The 23,513-nt window shown below is 45.6% G+C and overlaps 4 protein-coding genes across 5 annotated transcripts; 3 read left to right on the top strand and 1 right to left on the bottom strand.

Moving 5' to 3' along the window:
* The first annotated feature begins 1,045 nt into the window (after positions 1-1,045).
* On the top strand, positions 1,046-3,616 carry npy8ar (neuropeptide Y receptor Y8a). Its single transcript, XM_029516226.1, has 4 exons — positions 1,046-1,354; positions 1,454-1,695; positions 1,938-2,084; positions 2,206-3,616. Exons 1-4 carry the CDS (start codon positions 1,046-1,048, stop codon positions 2,654-2,656), a joined length of 1,149 nt encoding a protein of 382 aa, XP_029372086.1. The 3' UTR covers positions 2,657-3,616.
* Positions 3,617-8,743: 5,127 nt separating this feature from the next.
* actr1b (actin related protein 1B) lies at positions 8,744-14,044 on the bottom strand. Its single transcript, XM_029515283.1, has 11 exons — positions 13,861-14,044; positions 12,896-12,960; positions 12,466-12,541; positions 11,873-11,998; positions 11,650-11,774; positions 11,214-11,430; positions 11,037-11,129; positions 10,778-10,952; positions 10,634-10,695; positions 10,479-10,519; positions 8,744-10,393 (listed from the first exon to the last, which is right to left on the bottom strand). The coding sequence occupies exons 1-11, from the start codon at positions 13,906-13,908 to the stop codon at positions 10,291-10,293; spliced, it is 1,131 nt and encodes a 376-aa protein (XP_029371143.1). The 5' UTR covers positions 13,909-14,044; the 3' UTR covers positions 8,744-10,290.
* A 1,238-nt stretch (positions 14,045-15,282) lies between these two features.
* marchf5l (membrane-associated ring finger (C3HC4) 5, like) lies at positions 15,283-18,571 on the top strand. The gene is made up of 7 exons (XM_029515284.1): positions 15,283-15,400; positions 16,016-16,129; positions 16,223-16,425; positions 16,703-16,833; positions 16,915-17,086; positions 17,178-17,341; positions 17,539-18,571. The coding sequence occupies exons 2-7, from the start codon at positions 16,101-16,103 to the stop codon at positions 17,701-17,703; spliced, it is 864 nt and encodes a 287-aa protein (XP_029371144.1). The 5' UTR covers positions 15,283-15,400; positions 16,016-16,100; the 3' UTR covers positions 17,704-18,571.
* A 270-nt stretch (positions 18,572-18,841) lies between these two features.
* Positions 18,842-22,675, top strand: kctd9b (potassium channel tetramerization domain containing 9b). Of its 2 annotated transcripts, none has more exons than XM_029515282.1 (12): positions 18,842-19,018; positions 19,113-19,234; positions 19,322-19,359; positions 19,464-19,557; positions 19,675-19,733; positions 19,821-19,949; positions 20,031-20,098; positions 20,194-20,289; positions 20,431-20,580; positions 20,821-20,926; positions 21,010-21,143; positions 21,569-22,675. In XM_029515282.1, exons 1-12 carry the CDS (start codon positions 18,971-18,973, stop codon positions 21,683-21,685), a joined length of 1,161 nt encoding a protein of 386 aa, XP_029371142.1. In that variant the 5' UTR covers positions 18,842-18,970; the 3' UTR covers positions 21,686-22,675. The 2 variants fall into 2 exon arrangements, with proteins under 2 accessions (XP_029371142.1, XP_029371141.1); XM_029515281.1 differs by having other exon boundaries at positions 18,843-19,018; positions 19,322-19,365.
* Positions 22,676-23,513: the final 838 nt, after the last annotated feature.

Here is a 23,513-nt window from a genome sequence, read left to right as displayed (position 1 = left end):
TGACTGTGGATCATTATTTGGCAGCACGAGGCCTTCAGGGGGCCGGAAGGAGAACTGGACCGAGCTCCTCCACAGTCTGAAGGCAGCTGTGTGTGAGGATTGTTGTGTGTTGTGTGTTGTGCTGGCAGGGTAAGATGTGATGATGCGCGGGGAGGCCGGCTGTTCACAGGCAGGATCTTAATTAAAGCGTTCACCCACGGCTCAGAGTGACTTTGCCTCGGGGAGGAAACACGTCGCAGCGCACAGAGACAGATGCACAATGTGTAAAATAAATCACACACTTCAGCCTCCATGTGATTGTTTCTGCACGAGAGATCAGCCGTAACTTTAAAACGATGAATGAAGAATTAAACTGTTAAACTGTCTCATCATGACACATCTAAATAATGAGTCTAACTTCCTGAGATGTCCCACGTGGTCTCTGGTTTTTATTGTACAGTGAAAGCCTCAGAGGTCTCAGTACGAAGTCTGGATTCAGAATGTGAACCTCAGAACGGGCCGTCGGGACTTCTGGGACTTTGTGATGTCACAACAAAGTGTCTGTCTGTCTGAAAAGGACTTTGAGCAGCTTGGAGTGTAGAAATAAAACTGGATTTGGACTAAATAAGAACCGAAGATGTTTAGTCTTCTTCAGTCTGAAAACAAACGTTGGGATATTTCTGGCTCAGCCTCTGAGCTTGTCCGTCACACGGAGGGGAGTTTTATTTTGGAAAGCTGCAGCTCTCACTGGGACCGTTCAGTCGGTATAGTGAAGTCCCATTAAACCAGCAGTGCTGCATTAGTTTGGGGGGGCACTGATATCCAGTTATTTATAATGTTGCAGGATGAGCTCACTTCGCTCCGTCAGGGTTCTCTGAATTCTTTTGTTTTGTGTGTTCAGCAGAGAATCTGAGGACAGCATCTATATTTGAGTCATTGGTCCACCCCCCCCCGCAGAAATCTGACTCCAGCATCACCTGCAGTCATCCCTCCTCCTGTCGCCTTTGCTTTCATCAGACTGCACCTGGTCCAGCTGACCCCTGACCTCTGCCTCCTCTTCCTCAGCATGTCCAACGACAGCAGCCTCCCTGATGTCTGGGAGGCCTCTGATTGGGCAAACACCTCTCAGTGCCCGCCGTCGGTGGGGGGGGCCACATTCTTGATCGTGGCGTACAGTGCTGTCATAGCTATTGGGTTGCTAGGCAACGCAGGCCTGGTGTTCATCATCGCCCGGCAACAGGAGTTGCGCAACGTCACCAACATCCTGATCGCCAACCTGTCGTGCTCCGACATCCTGATGTGTGTGGTCTGTCTGCCCGTCACCGTCATTTACACCCTGATGGACCGCTGGGTGCTGGGGGAGGCCCTGTGTAAGGTCAGCCCCCCCAGAAACAGACTTCATTTGAACTAATCCCGATTAACTTCTCCAGTCTTTTATTTTGAAGTTTGTTTCATCCTTCTGTCACCTGTCCAGGTGACTCCGTTCGTTCAGTGCATGTCGGTGACCGTCTCCATCTTCTCTCTGGTGCTGATCGCTCTGGAGCGCCACCAGCTGATCCTCCATCCCACCGGCTGGTCTCCTGCTGCCGGACACTCTTACCTGGCGGTGGGGCTGACGTGGCTGGTGGCCTGTTTCATCTCTCTGCCCTTCCTCTCCTTCAACATCCTCACCAACGACCCGTTCCAGAACATCAGCCTCCCCGCCAACCCCTTCAGGTGAGGCCGGACCTCTGACGGTCGGCTGCTGTCCTTCTTTTCGTTCAAGAAGCTTCTGACTGCGGATACTTTCATCGTCTCCTTTGAGGTTCAGACACATCTCTTATGTAAATGTTCTTTACCTTGTTGATGGGTAAAGATCTGATTTTAGTTTAGATTAAAAACTAAAGCTCAGTGGGAGGTTGTTGAGTCCAAACTGCTGTGATGGTGTTGAGGTTCATCTGTCTGTCTTCTCCTTGAAGGGACCATCTGATCTGTATGGAGCTGTGGCCGTCAGATAAGCACCGCCTGGCCTACACCACCTCACTGCTGCTCTTCCAGTACTGCCTTCCACTGCTTCTGGTGCTGCTCTGCTACCTCCGGATCTTCCTCCGCCTCCGACGGCGCAGGTTCGACAACTTTAGATGCTCTGCTTATTGTGGAAGTCCAGTTCTTTCATTTTGTCGTGCATTGTGCCACAGTTGGTTCAGTGTATTGTTGTGGGTCTTTGTGTTGTGTTTTGCTGTGCAGGGACATGCTGGAGCGCAGCAGGAGGACCCAAGGAGCCCAGAGGATTAACGCCATGCTGCTGGCCATCGTCATCGCCTTCGCTCTGTGCTGGCTGCCGCTCAACGTCTTCAACGCGCTGTTCGACTGGAACCACCAGGCGCTGCCCGACTGCCAGCACGACGCCGTCTTCTCCGCCTGCCACCTGATGGCGATGGCCTCTACCTGCATCAACCCCGTGGTCTACGGCTTCCTCAACAGCAACTTCCAGAGGGAGCTGAGGTCCACGCTGCAGCGCTGCCAGTGCGGAAACCAGACGGCCGAGAGCTACGAGAGCTTCCCGCTCTCCACAGTGGGCAGCGAGGGCATGACGAAGGCCACCTCCCTCAACCGGACGGGGTCGGTGTGCATTCCCTCCCCCAGGCCGGAGATCGGCTCGGCCATACCAGCAAAGACCATACCAGCTAACACCTAGCACTGAGTCCTACCGAACTTTACGGAGGAAAATGGCTGAACGCTGGAACAGAGATCTCAAACACAAGTTCACTCCATCTCTGTCACTGTCCCGGCAGAGCGAGGCGGCTGATTGGGTTAACCCCGACCACCCGGCTGACTGCTGACAGACAGGACGGACAGGACGGGGTGGAGATGTCTGCCTGATGTAGCTTCATGTCCAGAAAATGAAAAACAAAATCTAGCAAATGGACTCGGACAAGAAAACACAAGAGCTGCTGGAACAGCCTATTGGCTAAGCCACGCCCCCTTTAAGTTAATGCAGTTCGTTAATATTTTTAAAAATGTGTAGAAATATGTTGCACCGGTTTTAAAGAAGTGACTTTTGTTGCCTAAATTTAACCAACCTAAACAATAATAATAATGATTTTGGAAAAAAACGTACCCTTCCAAATGATTTGTTTGCGGAGGTTCACTTTAAAAGAGCGATACGTAACTTCGGCTGTTGCTACATAACCTCCATTAGCATTAGCATGTGTTTATTTTCTACTCTTGCTATCATTGTGTTTACAAATCATTCATCTTCTGTGACTGTATAAGAAAGCGATGAACAAATCAGGGGTTAGCTTTGGAATCATCTTTCCTCTGGGCTGATAAGTTAACGACTTTTAATGCTAATGTTGGCTACGGAGCCACAGCTAAACTTACAATTAGCTTGATATTTCCCTCTAACAGTTGGTGGAAAGCAAAAGGTCCAATTTGGGCCAAATATACAATATAGATGAAATCAGTGAAGCTAAAATGAAGAATGTCCTAAAAGGTGAAACGGCCTGCAGACGTTCATGTGTTTTATACGTAAGGTAAGCATGCCTTAGTTTTCAGAGTGTGGTAGAAAATCAGTCGACTGAAAAACATTCATCTGTAATCTAACTGTGAACCATGAATGAATGACTGTGGCAGCCTTACTCACAGTTTTCTGAATGTCTCAGTGTGTTCTGCAGTTGTCAGACTCAACGCCGGTTTGTGAACCGAAAGCCGCCAGAAACATTTTCAACGTCTTTTTTTTTTTTTTCCCGTTGACCTGAAACATGTCACTTTAAGCGTTTTTATTTGCATATTTAACCCCTAACCCGAAGTTTTACATTTCAGGGTCCTGATTTTTTCCTTTTTCTATTTGTACTTGATTCAATTCATTTTTAATTTCGCTCTTTTTCGTTTTTTTCATTTCAAGTTCCTATTTTTTTTTTGACACTTCATGAAATCCTATTTTCTCTTTTCCCGTTTCTCTAATATAATTTGTACCTGATGAATCGAGCTGGACAATTGTTTACTTTCCATTTTCTTGTTCCATTTTTAAAGTTTCCCTTGAATTTTATTTTTGGATAAAATGATCCTCCTTCAGTTTGGAGGAGAATCTGGGACTTTGGGGTTTATCAGGAAATGTTTCTTGAACTGTCTAACATTTGAACATTTCCTTTTTAGCTGAATTTGCTGTCTAGTTTGTCAGTTCATTGTGGCCATGCCATTCAGACAAGAGTGAAAAATGTAGTTTTGGTTAATTGTTGTATCGTGCCACAAAATGTTTGTAGTAAGAATAAAAAACTCTCCAGGCGAAGCTGCTTTAACCTTTTTAAGTCCAGATGTGACAGAAACAAAGAAAAAAATGCACAGGTCACAGATTCTGAAGGAAAGTTCGACCCCCACCTGCAGAAATGACTCCTTTGGGGTCAAGAAATGGATATACGTGCTTCTTATTTGATGTCACTTGTCGTCACGCTCCAGCCACTCACATGGACGAAGGCTGTTCAGCAGATGGAGAACAGGCCTGACAGGAGGCTGTAATGATGGGATCAAAGAGCTTCTCTCCAGGTAATACATTAATAAATCATCCATTTGGAAGAAGAAAATGACCACAGACACAGTGGGAGGGGCCTCCGGACCCCCCCACACAGTTTACACTGTAACCTTCACCGTCACTTCATGGTTGGAGCTCTATTTTATGTGAGCTGTGGCGGAGGGATACATCAGCAGTGTGCTCTCTGTTCCTTTCATGAATCCTTCTGGTTTATGAGAGCTCTATTCATTTCCTTCATCAGCTCTGTCAGTTCTCTATTTCTTGTGTCTGTTGGTTGTGTTACTTCCTGTCTTTGTCTTGTTTCCCGCTCTTGTGATTGTTGGCCCCGCCCTGATGAGTTTCACCTGTTCTCAGGTGCCTCCTTGTGTCTTTAAGTCTCAGTCTGTGCGCAGGGCCCTGGTTTTGTTCCTCTTCTGTTTTAGTTGTCAGGTTTTCTGACATGTTTTTGTTTCCTGGATGACAGAACTCCAGTAAAGAGGCCAAAGGTTGCAGAGTTATTTCCTCATCGTCACATTGATGCATAAAAAGGGAAAGTAAGTGATTTATTCTGCTGGTGTGAACCCTCTTTGGATCTGAGTGTCTCAGGTCTGGTCTTGGTTGTGAGTCTGATCTGGGTCTGATTGTTTGCAGCTCATCATCTCTGATCTTGTTTTAACCTGAGAGACGGACTCAGGCTTAATGAGACTGACGGGAAAGTTTAAAGCTTCAGCAGACAGCCAAGTGAGGTTCAGGCTCATTAGATGAATTTCACACATCGTGTGTGTGTGTGTGTGTGTGTGTGTGTGTGTGCGCACGCCTTGTAGAGTTCTGTAAGTCCAAATAATTATCAGGATGATTACTCATTACAGTGAGGCAGTGAGTGTTTTTTTTTTTAACACACTTTGTGTGAATGGGAAGTCAAACAGAGTTGATTTCACAGCTTTGTTTTGTGTTATCAGCTCTGATTATCAGTAAAGATGGACGCCGCCTCTGTGGCGTCAACATCACTGGGTGAAACCAGTTCTCTGATTCTCCCCTCAGTCAGCATGAAGGAGGAACAGAGTCCAGAACAGCTTCTGGTCCGGACCGGAAACATGTTGGACATTTAGCATGGAAGTCTATGAGACAGACTCCAGTGGTCTGTGGAGGATCTGCAGGTTTTGGCCTCGTGGTTCAGCCTCAGAGGATGATGACATGAAGTTCACTGGTTGTTGGCACTAAAGCTCAGTTTTCCAGGCTCTTTCCTGGAATCTGTGAGAATCAGGCTGTTTGTTTGAGCTCATGTCAGCTGCTCTATCGAATTTCATGTGAAAATTGTTCATGCCATTAAGAATACATTAGGTGTGTGTGTGTGTGTGTGTGTGTGTGGGGGGGGGGGGGGGGCTTCGTAAATGTCGACCACAGTTAATGGCAGCCTGGTGAGATGCTCCTTCACTCAGTGAGTGACTTTGACAAATAGCTGCTTGTGTGTGTGTTTGAGTGCTGTTGCAGGTAACCAAGGAAACTGTGTGTGTGTGTGTGTGTGTATGTGTGTGTGTGTGGAATGGAAAAAGAATCTGCTGCCCTCTTCCCAGAATGCATCAGGTCTTCAGCTCTTTGTCTGACTCTTCTTCTCTTCTTTAATCAAAGTCCTTCGGCTCCACCTGTTCAGTTTTCCCTCCATCCGTCTGTTTGTTCTTTTTAGAAAACAAACTAATGCTAATATATGCGACATGAGTCAGCCGAGCTGAAGCCCAGAAAATCCCTCTGCAGTTCAGGGCTGCTGTGTTTTCCACACGAGCTCTTGTGTAGTTGTGTACACTGTCAGATTGTGTCCTGCCCCCCCCAGTCCTGTTGTCAGGGACTTGAACAGCTGGTGGGAAAAATCTTATCTTATCTCTGTGTACTTGTCAAGTTCAATCAGAGATTTCTGCAGCCCCTTCAACACTGACTGTAGCTTAAATGTGACAAATTGTGGCTTAACGTCTCCCCGTCTTCCTGTCCCCCTGTCCCCCGTCCATTGTCCTTCAGCAGTAATCATGTTTTTAAGGATTTCCTGCTGTGGCTCAGAAAAGTCTGAGTAATTGTGGTTTAGAGGGATGAGCGGGGTCATTCCTGGACAGCCCCCTCCGGAGAAATCAGACGGAGGCTTTGATCTGGGCGTATTTGGACTTTATTGTACTTCCAGTTGCAGATGTCTCGCTGCCTGTTGTCTGTTATCTGAATCAGACTTATTTCCTCAGCAGTGAAACTAGTGGAGATGAATATTCACAGTGAAGGTCCAGAGATGCTGTTCTGTCGTTCAGGGAACGGAAACAAGTTTCACTTCCAGACTCTCCTCAGACAGCAGTGAAGCAGCCAGGTTCATTACATTGACAGGTAATTCAATCGGGGTGGTGACACAGCTGGTGGAGTCGGGGTTCATCTGGCAGCTCAGCCTGAAGTCACTTCACAAATCAATGAGCTGAGCGGGAGTTCTGCTGTCAGACACACACTGTGGCGCCTCGCTCAGCAGATCCACTTTTACATTTCCCAGGATTCATTGCACGATGCTAATGAAAACAGGAGCAGCTTTTCAGGCAAATCAGAAATCCTCTGCAGCAGCTGAGGACCTGAGTCGGGACAAGGGTGTGAACTGTCTTGGTAACCATGGTTACCACGATAATGGGCATGTCCTCGTTAGGTCCAGGAAAAGTTGGTGATCTGAGTTAAAACAACAATCTTTGTTGTCATGGTAACAAACTACAACACCAAACATTTCCCTTGACTCGTGTCATCACTACGACAACTCGACCTCGCTTAGCAACAGACTAACGACGATGTCATAGCTACCAGATGACAGATGGCCTTCTCATTGGACAGCCTTCTGATGAGTAACTGTGATTGTGTTAGTGGGTAATATTTGGGTTGCCAGGTTGTGGAAGATCCTCCTTCAGCAGGAACATGAGTTCTGCATTAGGCCCAGAGTTGAACCTGAGGCTGCTGCGCTGCTGGATTTGAAGGATGCGTCTCCAGAGAGGCGTCTCTGTGTGTCTTCCTGAGCACATCTGAGTTCAATATTTCGCTGATTAATTGACCCCCCCCCCCCCCCCCCCCCCCCCCCCCCCCCCCCCACACAGACTTCCCCTCCAGAGTCTGCTGCCCCCAGTTATCATTCCTCAGAGACGCTGCTGCTTATTTCAGAACTAATCCATAATTCATTGAGTTATTTTCCATAAAGTAAACTGGGTTGGGAGGAAACGTCACCTTATCAGGCAGAGTGTATTTATATACACCAGCGGGGTCCTGTCACTCAAACAGCACCAGGACCTGGACCTGGACCAGGACCAGGACCAGGTCTGGTGTCCGGGTTCAGGACTCCTGTTCTCTCTCATCGAGCTGAACATCAGAACCAGCAGTGTTGTTGGAGGGGCATCTGGTGGAAGACGTGCACACTGCAGGACGACCATGCAACACATCCACCCATCAGCTGCAATTTTGACCACATGCTGCTTACCTGGTTACCATGGATACCTGTCAGTGGGCAGGGTCAATCATTCAGTCCTGCAGTGTGAAGATGAGTCTTTGAAAGGAACCAAACTGAGATGTTCAACTCTGCAGCTCTGAGGGGTGATCCTGATTAGTGGGGACCAACCAGAAGGGTCCATGGAAGGAGACCTGCTGGACCACAGGGTCAGGGGTCAGGGGTCACTGATGTGTGTGGGAAGTGGAGGCATCTGGAGCATCAAGGAATCCTGAATGAATCAGCGTGTTGGCTTTGAAGACACCTGGTGGCGACGCTGTGGACTTCAGATGAACAGCCTCGCTTTCTGAGGTTGTAGAATCTATGGTGGCCTACAGGTCACATAAATACATAAACATCTACACTGACACAGACAAGCATCTGGTGGAGTTCAGCAGTCTCCCGTTTAATTATCCTGTTCTAAATACGTTGCTGCTCTTTAACATGAGCTGAACATGATCAGTTCATCATGCAGGCTGCTGCTGGATGACAAATATCGCTCAGTTCAACATTTTAGAACCTTAAATGTAGAAAAAGAAGCTCTGGTTGGTTCTCAGACAGGACGTTTGGCCACTGAGGCCTGGAGATGTGAACTTTTCCTCCTGAGTTCCTTCAGAGGAACTCAGATGTTCCTCTGAAACAGCCTGAGTTCAGATTAATTTTTTGATGTTTAATAAATTAGCAAAAAAATTTAGTTCTTTTTGGTCTTTATGGACAAGTAGTGTGTACATTATTTTGAATGAAACCTCTCGAAGTGTCTGAACAGCTGATGAATCAATGACCAGTCATTCGAGCAGCAGCCATTAACTTATTTATTATACTGAATTTACGAAAAGTAAAAGCAAACACTTGAATAAACAGTTTGTACATTTTTAGTCTGTTATGGTTTTCTTTGTGGTGGCTATTTTTCACCCCACTGTACACAAGGCTGATGACGTTTGAACAACCTGTCTTTTTTTAAAAACACCCAAAAGCAGACAATGTGGACGCTCCGCTGACGCAGTCGGAGTAAGGCGGACACGGGTTCGGACATTACCCCTCCACTGCCACCGAGATACAGAGAAATCATAAGACTCAGACTTCTACAAGGACGTAGAGAGGGAAAGGGGAGCGGAAGAGGAGAAGAGGGGACTAGTAGAAGAAGAAAAACAAAAACAAATCAACCATGCTGGCGTTCTGTGGCCTCACTGTTTCTCCGTCCAGACTCCAGAGCCCGCTCTCATGTCGCTTTACCTCAACACCATGAGCTGACATGCAAAGGATTTATAAAGCAACGAGACACGAGGGGAAACTGGACAAGTATTTTTTTTTATCATATCACCTGGATGTTACACACAAGATCATTTAAAGGAAGAAAATCCTGGATTTTCAACCTGGTTCTTGTTTCATGTGAAGTTCATGTCCTTAAGAGAAAATGCTCCTGAAGCTCGACCACACCAAATATCTGGTTTTAGCTTCTCAAATTGGAGGATTTGTCTTTCCTCTGTCTAATGCGACAAACAGTTTGAAAGTGTTTCTGTGAAATGTTTGGAGAACTATTGGAGTCAGATCCAGCTGGAAAACAGCAGTTTTCTCCCTTTAAGTGAAGAAATGAGAAAAAAAGAAGGCATTTCTGACCCTTCATTTGAATCCTGTCTGAGACGAAACACAAACTTGCAACGTAATGTTTGTGCAGAGTAACGACAGATGACGATAAATTAACTGCTTTAGCTTCAGACTCATAACTGTGATACTTATAATACAGTGGTTTTCTTTAGCTCACTAACCTGCTGCTACACTTCTCAAACCTTTGTCCTGTACGAGCTCATCTGTGTCAGAAAAAAAAAAAAAAAAAACTACAAAATGGACACCAAATAAAAATTTAAATCTTCGGTTTGGAATGAAAATTTCAACAGTAGCAAAAAAGAAAACGTTCATTGACATTTCATGATATTCTACATCTTGCAGGGCTTCGCAGGCAAGAGAGTGATACCAATACTTCATGTGGACTAAATCAGAGGACAGAGTCCACAGTGCTGTCTTTGCCCTCTCGGACACCCTGACGCCCCTCTGTGTGTCAATGTGTGGGAGGTTTTTAGGGGGGGAGGCGACAGGTACCATCACCCAACAGCAGGAAGAACAGGGAAGAGAAGGAGGCAAATGAAAAAAGGAGGGAAATACAGGAAGGGCCACACATAAACGTGTGTGCTTCTCTGGGGGGTAAAGCGTGGGGGTGGGCTGACAGCGGTTTAGAGGAAGATGAAGAGGTGCAGGAGTGAGGAAGTCTCTGACAGTATGATTGGGGAGGGGGGATTGAGGGCAGTTCTGGGGGCAGTCGCAGGGCTTCGGCCCCTCCTCCTGTCTAGAATGTCTTCCTGTGGATGGCACGTGCTCTGTCCTCTTCATATTCCCGCTTCGACACCCACATCTTCTTAAAGGTGTCCAGTGATGCCAGGATGGAGCCGCTGCCGGTGGGGGGGCAGAGGAGTCGGGTTAGAAACTAAGTCAAAACGCTGAACGCACCCCCCCAAATACAAACTGAATCCTTACCCAATCCATGTGGAGTAGAGCCTCTCCTGGGGGGCAGAGATCTGAAACAGAAAGCAGGAGGAGGATTTGTTTATATATCAGATTGCATTTATTCCGTTCTTTTTTTGACTGAATATTATTAATATTCTGACAGCAGCACTTCAGTCTGGACCCACCTTGATCTTCACGTCTTTGGGTGCCAGCTTCTTCACTTCAGTTAGTAGTCTTTCCCCAAAACCTGCAGGAGATGACAGGAGGCCAGTGAGTCTGGGTGAAAGCTCCAGATCCTGGATCCCTGAGTCCGGACCCATGACACTAACCTTTGATCAGTGTCGACCCGCCACACAATACGATGGTGGAGAATAGTGTGCGTCGAAGGTCCATGTCAGACTTCTGGATGGCGTAGGCCAGAACCTCGTGGATCCCCGAGCTCTCATCTCCGATCAGGTCGGGTCTGAAGAGCAGCTCTGGGGCTCGGAACCTGGCTGGACCGATCTGAGCAGAAAACACAGGAGTGGAGGTCAGGATGGGTGTGGGGGGTGTTGAACACGTCTGTGAATGAGAATCACTGTAACTTACATTTAAAGTGCTTCCATCGGGGAGGACATACTGAGCCTTCTCTGTTTCTAAAGTCTCGTCCTTCTGGGGGTTGAGGGACAGATAACAGGCTCTCTGCCGAGACAGATCAGATAAGACAAAGGTAAACACATCACTCTCCAGGTAACTCACCTCCACCCCCCTCACACCCCTCTTTACCTCTTTGATGGTGCGAACAACCTCGAACTCTGCAGAGGTGTTGAAGTTGTAGCCTTCCTTGCGCAGCAGCAGGCGGAGGTAGCGAGACACGTCTCTGCCTGCGATGTCCACACGCATGATGGAGTGTGGGATGGCGAAGCCCTCATAGATTGGCACAACATGGGTCACACCGTCCCCTGAGTCCAACACCACACCAGTGGTGCGGCCTGTGGCATACCTGCATGACACAAACCACTATCACTTCACACCTGCCTGCTCACCTGTGGACCGATCTGAGAGATTGAGTTTGAAATGTCTCATTTGTCCCCAGCTGGAGACTTGAAGGCCAATCAGACAAGAGCCTGTCACACAGACTGTGGTGGACAACAAGCCTCTTTAGCATTAAAGCTTTTTTTTTTTTTTTTTTTTTAAGTTGGAATTTTTAAAAAGATCTTACAAGCTAAGCACAGCCTGCATGGAGATGAAGAGAGCAGGAACGTTGAAGGTCTCAAAGAAAACCTCTGCAGCCTTCTCCCTGTTCTTGCTCGGGTTGAGAGGAGCCTCAGTCAACAGAACAGGATGCTGCCAAAGACAAAGAAGCAAAATCAGGATAACTGGCCCAGGAATGATAACGTCATATCAAACAGGTGACTTTATCCTGGGGGTTGGGGCTGACTCACCTCCTCTGAGAAAGTCTGCAGCTGCTCCTTGGAATAAACGTACTGCCAGATCCTCTCCATGTCGTTCCAGTCGTTGACGATGCCGTGCTCCATGGGGTACCGCACCGACAGAAGGCCCCTGTGCTCCTGGTCAACATGAAGGCGTTTATTATTACTGAGGCAGAAATCAACACTCCAGTTTGTAATTAATTAAAACAAACACTAAGATCTGCAAGTGAGCGCTAACATGATGATGACAAAACCAACTACAAACAGGTTAATAGTTCATGAATTGTTTAGTTGACTGAAGCAAAATTCATCTTCAGATATTTACAGCAACGTGAAACTCTCTAAACTTTTATATTTAGTGCTCAGGCTAATGGAGAAGGATGAAGAGTTTTTAATGTTATCTTCCCTTGTAATGCCATCAGCTTCAATGTTTCAGCTCTGTTCATTTGGTTATTGCGCTTGGCTACACTGTGATTTCTATCATATTTGTATTATTAATGCAGCCAGAGTCACAACACAACACTCAATATGAAACACACTTCTTCTGCTCGGGACATTACTGTCTTTTAATCACGTCCTCCAGATTCCACACCAAGAATCAGTACCTCTGCCTTGGGTCCAATGAAGAGGTCTCCCTCCAGGGCTCCTGCCATCACGCGCACATGCTTGGGACGCCCCACACTGTATCACACACAGAAGTAAACAGTCACACAATATAAAAGTTCTCAAAACACAAACTAATACATAAAACAGAGGAGAAAGAGGAAATCAAATTTGACATCAGAGCTGAAACAGTAAGTTGAATAATTATTATTACAGTCACATTTCAATCACAAACCTGAACTTGGTTAAATGCACCACTTTCTGCTTCTGTTTCAGATTTAGACTTTTGAGACAATGTTCCTTTTTCACACCTTTCTGACGTTTCTGACGACCTTTCTACTCAATTGACCAATAAACTTATGAGATGATTAGTCAACAATGAAACTGCTTCTGTAATATGAGTACAGAGAGAAAAGTTCAGCATATACTCACTAATTAGGAAAACAGTATTTGGGGATCTGGTCACCTGCAAAACCAGCCTTGATGACCCCTGAACCCTGGAGAGAAAGAGAGAGAAGACATTAGAGCTCAACGTGGCTGAGTTTTAGCTGCACTAAGAACTGTGGTGCTTCAATCTGAGTACACAAAGTCATAAGACACAGCCAGAGGCCACCAGCAGTCACACTGGGTCTCAACGGCTACTTTGTCTTTTAAGGCTTCACAAAGTGAAAAGAGTGTGTGGCTCCATCCATCTCTTCACACACAGCCCAAACCCAAACTGAAGCCCCATCTGTAAAGGGCAGTGCTGATGCTGCATTCACGGCACAATGGGAGGAGCAGAACAACATATTTGACTTGACAGCCCATAGTGACCAACATAATTAGCCCTGGTATGGACACAGCAGATCATTATCCTATCATCTTAATTTCTGAGCCCATTTGTGTGAAACGGGGGATGAAATGAATGTTTTTGAAGCCTGTCCCGTCCTGCAGGATCCCGGTGCTCCACAAAGAGCCTGTTAATGCTAACTCCCCGCAGACAGGACTCACTGACAGCTCATGCTATGTTAAGTATTCAGCATTATGTCAGAGAAGATTTGTGATGATCCAGATCCAGATTCAGATCCAGCTGCAGCTAACCCAAAACGATCACACACACACATACCGACGGCTGACTGGCTAAGCTAGCCGGTTAAGCTACCGCCCGGTTGGAGCAGGACACAAACGGTGGACACAGCTGCAGTCACCGGCAGCCGGTGAGGGGGGGCGGTAGCTTCATGGATGGGCCCCCGTAAATTCGTGCTGCTAACTCCAGCAGGTTTAAGGAGGAGGACCGGGGACGGTAACCGACGTTTTTAGCTGCAAGACAATAGTCACCGCAGCTAGCAGCTAGCAGCTAGCCGACGGTCCCCGCCAGCGGCCTCGGCTTGGGTGTGGATGAATGACATCATACTTACATTATCAATCACGACCGGCTGGTTAGCTAAAATGTCATAGGACTCCATGACGGACTGGCTGTTTCAGGTCTGTTTCTATAGATCCGTGCAGGTGTTCGTCCCGGTTTAGTGTTTTAATCATGTAAAAAATAACGCCCAGTCACTCCGCTCTCCGCCGCTCCGCTGTATGCTGCTGCCGCTGAGGGCCCGCCCGCCTCCTGCCTCCGCGACCAATCAGCTTCAAGGATTCCCTGACTGACACGATGGGCAACAAATCACGGCGCTGAGAAGAAGGGGCATGCGCAGTCGTTTCCTGTCACCGAGCAACAGCAGCATCTTCGTCAAATAATCTATATAATTAATAAAAATCTATTTATCGATTGATTAATCAGAAACTAGCGAACATAACATTTAAAACTGGAACATCAATTTGGAGCTAAGATGAAGAGCTTCGGTCACCGAGGGTGGAAATATTCATATCAATAAGTAATTAAATCGAGTTTAAAACATAATATGCTGCCATAAGTGATAGTATGTCGTTAATAAAAAATAAAAAAGTTTTTGAGTATGAGGTCGGAGTCATAAACGCTAACAAGCAATTAATAAAGAGTTTTTATTTTGAAGTCTACAGATGAAATGTTACAGTGAAAAGGATTTCAACACTGCCGTCATAATGATCAAGCTCATTAAGTCTATTGATGTTTGCCATTAAATATAATTGTAATCAAATTGGTAGACAGGGATTTTGTCACAGATGCAACGCTGCCAGTAGATAAGTGGTTTAATTGCCCTAACCGGCTCATATTTGAAATTGTATGAAGCACTTTCAAACAAGTTTTACTATCATAAAATCCCACAACAAGTTTAATCCCAAAAGGATTAAAAGCAGAGATATGTATCTTAAATAGCACCAAATAACAACAAAACTCATTTCATGTATCAGTCATATAATAATGTAATTCTAACACATCCACTGTAGCTACAGATGATATCATAAAACTGTACTACTTTTAAATTTGCATACAATCATGAGCCAATTTATATACTTGTGTATAAACTGCGGACACTATTTGCCTTGTATCAAGACAATGTTATTTGTTCATCTGTCCATTTTTACAGATATATGCTTTTGTTTTTGTGCAGATTAAAGTATCTATTTCTTCATCTTCTGGGTGCACAATACATCCATGTGTTTCTGTTTATTTGTCTTTGCTCACCTTTGTTTTTCTTGCTTCTATGCTTTTATGTGTAATTTCATGTGCACGATATGTAAGTGCACAACATTGACACTAGCAGGCTAACACGCAACGTGTACAAAGAGGCTGGGTCGCTATCCGGGTCGTTTTTTCACGCCTTGAGTTATAAATTTCCTACGTTTCCCCCAAACCCTGAATGTGTTATTGTTACGTCATAGCCACCGACGAATCGGAAAGCCGATAAGAGGGGCGGGGCTTATCATGACCGGAAAGGTTATGTGACCGTCTTAACTGAAATGAGCGTTTCGTTTCAGATTTAACTGTAAAAAACGGAATTTATCAGAATATATTATTATTACATTAAGGTAAGGTTTGCTTTCCTTTTCCGTAAATATAATACAGCTGTTTTTTTAATCGGCCCTTTATGGGGTCAGTTGTGCTGTTGGCTAACTAGCTCACTTGCTAAGTAGCTTGATGTAAAAGTAAAATCTGTTTAAAGTTAGCCATCCGTTAGCATGACAGCTACCTGTTTGGGGCCAAAGATAACTATTCTAATGTAAACTGACAAACATAGTGGGCTGTGTTTAAAAAAAGATGCATCAGACACTCCTACTGTATTTGTGTAGTCCAGTTCAATGTCACTTTATTTCACAGATATAATTATATCCTTCATTTGTACAAGCAAGGAAACGTCTGGAATATGAAAAAATAATCTAAATGGTTAGATAGGGATGTACGATTTTATGTTCTGTAATAAAATGGATAACAACCAGACACCATAGACAGTTTAAAGCTAATTTCATGATTATTAGAATAATATTGTAAACTACAGTTATTTTCTTATCGTCCAACTGAGATATAATTAAGTGTAATGCAAAGTTAGGCTAATATGGTAACCGATATTGACTCCACATTGACCTGTAACATTTTAAGTGGCAGGAATCCTGATTGTATTTTAGAGGCAGTGCGTTGTGTTGCAGGTGTGTGCACATCTGTTTGTCTGCACAGCTTCATCCCACTGATCGTTGCTTTCCAGAGGGTTCATGCTGTCTGTCTGTCACCATCATGGCTCAAACTGAGGAGCAGCCTGAAAAGTAAGACTTCCCTTTTTTTTATTTTTTTACATATCATGCAGCCCTCTGAAGCAGTTAAGTCAAATGATGTTTCTGTGTGCATGTGTTGTGCAGACACTGTTGGGTGTGTTTTGCCACAGAGAGAGATGATCGCAGTGCAGAGTGGGTGAGTCCCTGCAGGTGTAAAGGCTGCACTAAATGGATCCACCAGTCTTGTCTGCAGCGCTGGCTGGATGAGAAGCAGAAGGGCAACAATGGAGGAGCAGTGAGCTGTCCACAGTGTGGCACGGAATATCATGTCGTCTTCCCCAAGATGGGTGAGTAGCACAAGCTGTTCTTCAACCAGCTGAACCAGAATTATGATTTTCTCTTTGATACACAAAATCTGTTGTGATCAATGTAGATCAGGAAATGTTTTGTCTGAAAAAATGACACTTGACTGATGTGCCAGTGTGACATCACACCTCTGTTGTAACACAACAAAATAGAAGATGTGGTTAGAGGAAACCAGCACAAGTTCATTGCTCTATTTTTGATGAATATTAATAAAAAACTGTTTACATAATTGGCTCACTGATTCTCATCTGTCCTCAGGCCCTCTGGTGTACTTCCTGCAGCAGGTGGACAGAGCTCTCTCCCAGGCCAGTCCCTTCGCTTCCGTCGGGGTGGTGGTGGGGACGGTGTACTGGTCGGCCGTCACGTATGGAGCCGTCACTGTCATGCAGGTCTGCAGAGCTGAACAATATCCTGCTGAGCACAAATATGAAACCAGGGGCTTGCTTACCTCTGTGTGTCTTCCTGCGCAGGTTGTGGGCCATAAGAAGGGGCTGTATGTAATGGAGCGAGCTGACCCGCTCTTCTTATTGATGGGTCTGCCCACCATCCCTGTGGTGCTGGTCCTTGGGAAAATGATCCGCTGGGAGGATTACATAGTGAGGCTGTGGCAGAGATACTCGTACAGACGCAAACTGCTGCCAGGTCAGTGAACATGCAGCCTGTTGATACACGACACTTATAACATTATGGTTGCTGATGAACATTAAAAAGCAGACTGTTTGTTTTACTTTAGGCAATCGTTACCTGCCCCGTGTCCCTGCGGATGGGCCCGGTTCAGGAGATCACCTCTCTGTGTCCAGGACTCTTTGCGGCGCTCTCATCTTTCCCTCCATCGCCAGTCTGGTGGGAAGGCTGCTGTTTCGACAAGTGTCCTCAAATCTACAGCGCACAATACTGGTAAATATATATTCTCTTTATAGCAGTTATTAACTGCCACACACTGACCATTATTCACCTTCCTCCTTCATTGTTTGCTTCTCTGCACCTACATGAAGACTCAGTACCATCAGCAACTCGGCACCAATAAAACAGGACCAGATTTGTGTTTTTATTCATCATAGCAGACACCTTTCTGTCCTCCTCTGTCCCCACAGGGTGGAATCGCCTTCGTGCTGATGAAGGGGGTGCTGAAGGTGTATTTCAAACAGCAACAGTATGTCATGCAGGCCAACAGACAGATCCTCAATTACCCAGAGAGAAATGCAGACAGACAACATGAAGGAGGAGATGAGGACATGGAAGACAGTGGGAATGAGTAGGATGGAGGCAGGAAACAGAGTCAGGGTTGATGGTACAAAAATCAAACCTATTCAACCATAAAATGAACTGCAGGACTCAGGTGAGGAGTCTACTGATCTGCCTCATGAGGAAATGACCATAGCCCTATCGGTTACTAATTTCGACCCAAAGGAGCTTTTAATTTTGGAATTTCTGTATGAAACATGCCAGACTGTACAAGGACTCAAATCTCACCACTCCTGTGAAGGGGGGGCGGCTGACTCTGTGCCTTAACTATTAATACAACGCCCAAATAAAGAAACATCGCCCTGAGTGTATGGACAGACACACATCTCTGTTTCAGCCTTAACCCAGGACATCCACGTCTTCCTTTCCTCCAGGGGTTCACAGTGATTCAGTGACAATCCAAATTAAGGCACTAAATAGCCCCGAAACTAAGAGAGCAATAAAATGTTTAATTTCACACTGAACAGAAAATACTGGCAAAATCATGCAAGATTAAATGCACCCCAGCAGTTTTAGGGGGGTAAACTGAACATCATCCCTGCTCCTTATCTGAATACTGACCCTTACACAGGTAAACTGGACTCTGAGCTCTGTGATACCTGTTTTCACTCATTTGAACCACAGCCTGCTGAATCTGAGCTGCTTTGTAGATTGAAATGTGAACAGACACCAGTTTTCCTGATGTATTTCAGAGCAGGTGTGTGTTTCTGAGATGAATGTCTTCACATGTTGCACTTCCTCTTGTGGGGCGGCTGAGATGAGAGCGGTTCAGCTCTGCCACCACAGATTTAAAACACTGATGTATTATGTATTATTTCTTCACAGTAAAGATTTATTTCAGGTCAGGAGTAGTAGAATTTAAAAAAAAAAAAAAAAGAGAAAGTATTGATTAGAAATCACTGTCCTCAGCTCTGACCCAAAGATCAGGCTCTTAGAAACGTTTGTTAAATGAGCTTTTATTTGATATCCTGTGGATGATTTCTTTAATAAAGCTCTTTGTAAAACAGATTGTTCATGCTCTATTCTATATTAATTTAAATAATAGAAATTAAATAATCAAATGTGGAAAAAAACAAACTTGTACTGTCAAGTTTTGGCCCCGCCCAGTCTGTTTCCCGATTGGCTGTTGCGCTCAAGCTGAGCAGCTGATTGGCTCCGCCTGTCGCCCTGCGGTTTGATCGTAGTCAGGAAGTAGGCAGAAGACGCTGCTAGCTAAAAAATAAAACATGTATTTTGGATGAAAGTCGCAGAATTTAAAGGTCTGACCGATGAGATTCGACTATGAGGAGAGTCACACTGTTTGTCAACGGAACCTCCACCAACGGGAAGGTGAGCAGACAGAGAGGGAGCTATGGGTCTAGCTGCTAATGTGAGCCGTGCTAACGGCCGCTAACCGCCGTGTGTCCCCGGTGTCGGCCCGCAGGTGGTGGCCGTCTACGGGTCCCTGGAGGACCTGCTGTCCGTGGCCAGCTCCAAGCTGGGAATAAGAGCCTCCAGTGTCTTCAACGGGAACGGAGGTCTGATCGACGACATCGCGTTAATCAGGTGAAGACGAGACAAACGTGCTGCATCGTGGTTGTGGGTTCAGTTTGTCGTGCTGTGATTGTGATTATATTGTGTGTGTTTCTGCAGAGACGACGATGTGCTGTACATATCAGAGGAAGAGCCATGTGAAGGTGAGAACCCATTCACTTAGTCAAACTGACAGCTCCACCTGTGCAGGTAAGGTGTGTGATGTCCACATTACACTGTGTGTGTGTGTGTGTGTGTGTAGATCTTCAGGATGACCTCAGCGATCCTGAGAGGACTCAGACTCACACTGATTGGCTGACACTCAATGTTGGTGGTCGCTGCTTCACCACGACGAGGTAAGGATGGCCCTTCCGATTTATCCATCCATCTGTCATCTATACTGAGGGGTGTGTGAGGACATCAGTGTGATGGAGCAGAGTGTCAAAGTTTGTGTTGGTGTGTTTTTTTTTCAGGAGCACTCTGGTCAGTAAGGAGCCTGAGAGCATGCTGGCCCACATGTTCAGAGAGAAAGGTGAAAGTTATCAAAAGCAGCGTTCTACCTGTTGAGCTGAGCCAGCTTTTTGTTTAACTTCCTGTCTGATTTTATTTTTACGTCCAGACGTGTGGGGCAACAAGCAGGACTCTCAGGGGGCCTACCTGATAGATCGCAGTCCAGACTATTTCGAACCCATCCTGAACTACCTGAGACACGGACAGCTCATCATCAACGACGGAATCAACCCGTTGGGTAGAAAAGATTCACTTCTGAACACGTTAACATGTCTGAATCCAGACTGCTGTCTAACCTGCGAACCCCCCCATCCCCCAGGTGTGCTGGAGGAGGCTCGTTTCTTTGGGATTGAGCAGCTCGCTGAACAACTGGAGACTCTCATCAAGGTGTGTGAGTGTCGAATTAACCCTAAAATGAACATGACACACATGTTCAGCAACAGCTGTTTAACCTGTGTGTTGTGTGTGTCTCTCCTGTTCAGTCGTCACAGCCACCTGATGATCATTCTCCTTTGACCCGCAAGGAGTTCATCAGATTCCTGTTGGCCACCACCACCAAGTCAGAGCTGCGGTGTCAGGTAGACAAATGGTCCATATTTGGTTGAGCTGGAGACACGTGTTTTTGTTTCCCTTTCCAGATGATTTAAATGGATGTAAACACAGTGAGAGCGGCTCTGAACCTGAGATAGTTGTGTATTTGTGTGTCTGTGCTCCCACAGGGTTTGAACTTTACTGGGGCAGATCTCTCTCGTCTGGATCTGCGCTACATCAACTTCAAGATGGCCAACCTTAGAGGAACCAACCTGACCCACACCAACCTGAGTGGGGCCAACCTGGAGAGGGCAGACTTGTCCATGGCGTGTCTGGATGTGAGTTGTGTTTGTGTTTGGTTAGCATTGGTGGCTGCTCAACGCCTTGATGATCATTAGATAGAAAGCAGGTTTACTTTTATAAACAGTCTGTGGATGTTGTGTCAGTTTTTTCAATTTTTCTGCGCCACTTTACGTTTAATAAACCTGTAATATCTAATGCTTTTATTGTGAAGCACTTTCAGGAAGTATTGTGTGTGTGTGTGTGTGTGTGTGTGTGTGTGTGTGTGTGTGTTGCAGGGAGCCAACCTCCAGGGAGTGAAGATGCTCTGCACCAACGCTGAGGGAGCTTCACTCAGAAGCTGTAACTTTGAGGATCCAGCTGGAATCAAAGCTAATCTGGAGGGTGAGTTGGCCAGTCAGATTCTGTTCTGCAGATAAACCCGCCAAAATAAAGTTCATAGTGAAGAAGACGTGTGAATGTTTCAGGGGCAAACCTGAAGGGGGTGGACATGGAGGGGAGTCAGATGACGGGCATCAACCTGAGAGTCGCCACACTGAAGAACGCCAAACTGAAGAACTGTAACCTGAGAGGAGCAACGCTGGCCGGGACAGACCTGGAGGTGAGAGATCACACACAGAAACACATCAGACAAATAACGTGGAACAAGTGAAAACCTTTAAAAACACATTCAGAGCTTTATTCAGCTTCAGCGTGCAGACCTCCTGCAGCAGGAACTGATCTGCTGTTCAACAGACTGATGCAGCAGGATGATCAGTGAACTCAAATCAAATTTATGAAGCAAAAATCATACAGTGACTTTTCTAAAAAGCTACAAAGGTTTTCGGTGAGTTAAGAGCAGTTAACCCAGTCAAACACACTGATGTGGAACCATCAGTTTTTACAGCTCTTATTCCTCCTGTTTCCTCCTTAAACACAATCCGCTGATCTGTCCAGTCTGACTGTAGTGAGTCCAGGTCTTTGGATTCCTCCCCAGCCCCCCAGGTCTGAGATCTGTGATGCATTCAGGTGTTTTTCATTTCCCAGAACTGTGACTTGTCGGGCTGTGATCTCCAGGAGGCCAACCTGAGAGGCTCCAACGTGAAGGGGGCCATCTTTGAGGAAATGCTGACTCCTCTGCACATGTCTCAGAGTGTCCGTTAGAACGCCACAGTCTTCCACATGGTGCTTTAAATCCCAACAGACCCCACCTCATTCCCCCACCCCAGAGAAACTGGTCTCAATAGTAACTGATTCATTCAAGTTAAAACAGGACAAACTGTGAGTAAATGGATCATTTTCCCTTTTGAATCATTTTGTGTTTATGTTTCTCTTTGTCAGTCAGCCATATTGACCTGTTCTGTCTCCGTTAGCCCACCCCGCTTCCCCTCCCCCACAGTAAAAGCCAAACTTTGTGTTTTGCTCTTAACCAAACAGCAACAAGTGTCAGCATGCGTTTGTGCGTCAGACAGAAACATGAACTTGATTTTTAGATGAGTCACTTCACAACAACGACATGCGTTTGTGTTTAGCTCAAATCTGTTGAATGTAGTTTGGTTTGTGATATTCATAAACCTTTGAAACACTTTCCAACCATTTCTGACGTTGGTTTAAATGCGCTTGATTTAAATTAAATGTACATTAAATGCTTCTTCAGCTTCAGACTGAAAAACCTCCAGTGAAAAAATCTGATGAGATTTATCTCACTTTGAATGTAAACTTATGTTTTATTTTCTCATATATGACAACGACAGAAACAGATTTGAAACCGACTTCCACATGTAAGAATGAGTCTGGGTGTCCGAATGAGCTTCTGTGTTTGACCTTCAACAGTGAACAACTGCTGCTTCCTGCCTGCCGTCTTAATTAGTGTATCATTGTCCAGTATAAAAAAAAAAATCACATTAATGTGTTTAGAGAGAGAATTATATCGGCACTGTTTAACAGAAGTCACATGTTGGAGCCTCATGCAGAGAATCCGTTCAGCTGATTTTTTTTTTTATTTATTTATTTTTTTTAAAGTTAACACAAGAAAATGTGGAATCTGACTGTGGAATGTGTGTGTGTGTGTGTGTGTGTGTGAGACCCTGAACGGTCTCTCTTCTTCTCTGCTGTTTTATTGTTTTATGACCATGATGTTTAATAAATGTTTCTTCTTAAATCTTTTGTTGTTTCCCTGAACGCACAGATACGTGGGAGTCAAGTAGGTGATGATCAGTGTGACGTCATCAGCGTCTTGTTCAGATGGTTTGCAGTATTTTCATTGTCTAGGTGTTTGGCTGCAGGATGTTGTTGCCCCCCCAGCAGAGGGCGGTGCTGTCTCATGTATTTATCACATCATTGGCTCATCAGATAGAACGTCACAGTGACATCATCCAATCTGAACACTGATCATTTTTGATGGTGTCCTGGGGGGTCGTGACCCTAAAACAGGAAACCAAGCAAACAAGTTCCTGTTTCAGAACAGTGTTTAAGCCTGGACATGACAGACTGTCCCGCCCAGTCAAGATGGAGAACAGGACGAGTTATTGGACGAAGAACATGGCAGAATGTTCTCCTCCTTCCTCTTTAAAGTGAAAAGTCTCTGAGTGTAGCCTTAAAGACTGAAGTCATTGTTTCGTAACAGACTGTGGTTTACAGATGTATATTGAACTATGATTGGACCAAATGGTGTCTTCTTGTAACCACAAACCACCAATCAGGCAGCTCCGCCCCCACAGCCTCATTTCCCTCCATCAGGTTGTTATGCCACAACACTCAGATTCCAAGTGTGTATAAGAATAAACCACAGATGTAAACTGGACCCGTGGCCATCCAGACAGAAAATAACTGGACCTGGGGATGTTTGGGTGTCAGGACCAGTCTCAGTCCGGATCTGGAGGTCTGGCTCTGAACCCACAACGGTGTTTTCCATCAGCAGCAGGACGAGGGGCTGCTACCTGATGGATGAATCTGACCGCGGGAGATCTGTAAGTCTCTTCTGCAGAAAACA

This window comes from Echeneis naucrates, chromosome 12 (assembly GCF_900963305.1).
Source record: "Echeneis naucrates chromosome 12, fEcheNa1.1, whole genome shotgun sequence".
NCBI lineage: Eukaryota > Metazoa > Chordata > Actinopteri > Carangiformes > Echeneidae > Echeneis > Echeneis naucrates.
This window is presented reverse-complemented; position numbering and strand designations above follow the sequence as displayed.

Excerpts from the sequence above, each read along its gene's own strand:
- npy8ar (XM_029516226.1), top strand. The coding sequence starts at position 1,046 with ATGTCCAACGACAGCAGCCTCCCTGATGTCTGGGAGGCCTCTGATTGG. Across the intron at positions 1,355-1,453 it reads TGGGGGAGGCCCTGTGTAAG|GTGACTCCGTTCGTTCAGTG; the intron begins GTCAGCCCCCCC and ends TCACCTGTCCAG. Across the intron at positions 2,085-2,205 it reads CTCCGCCTCCGACGGCGCAG|GGACATGCTGGAGCGCAGCA; the intron begins GTTCGACAACTT and ends TTTGCTGTGCAG.
- kctd9b (XM_029515281.1), top strand. The coding sequence starts at position 18,971 with ATGAGGAGAGTCACACTGTTTGTCAACGGAACCTCCACCAACGGGAAG. Across the intron at positions 20,099-20,193 it reads AACTGGAGACTCTCATCAAG|TCGTCACAGCCACCTGATGA; the intron begins GTGTGTGAGTGT and ends TCTCCTGTTCAG. Across the intron at positions 20,290-20,430 it reads AGTCAGAGCTGCGGTGTCAG|GGTTTGAACTTTACTGGGGC; the intron begins GTAGACAAATGG and ends GTGCTCCCACAG.
- marchf5l (XM_029515284.1), top strand. The coding sequence starts at position 16,101 with ATGGCTCAAACTGAGGAGCAGCCTGAAAA. Across the intron at positions 17,087-17,177 it reads CAGACGCAAACTGCTGCCAG|GCAATCGTTACCTGCCCCGT; the intron begins GTCAGTGAACAT and ends GTTTTACTTTAG. Across the intron at positions 17,342-17,538 it reads ATCTACAGCGCACAATACTG|GGTGGAATCGCCTTCGTGCT; the intron begins GTAAATATATAT and ends CTGTCCCCACAG.
- actr1b (XM_029515283.1), bottom strand. The coding sequence starts at position 13,908 with ATGGAGTCCTATGACATTTTAGCTAACCAGCCGGTCGTGATTGATAAT. Across the intron at positions 11,431-11,649 it reads ATGCAGGCTGTGCTTAGCTT|GTATGCCACAGGCCGCACCA; the intron begins GTAAGATCTTTT and ends TGTGTCATGCAG. Across the intron at positions 10,696-10,777 it reads CGGGTCGACACTGATCAAAG|GTTTTGGGGAAAGACTACTA; the intron begins GTTAGTGTCATG and ends CATCTCCTGCAG.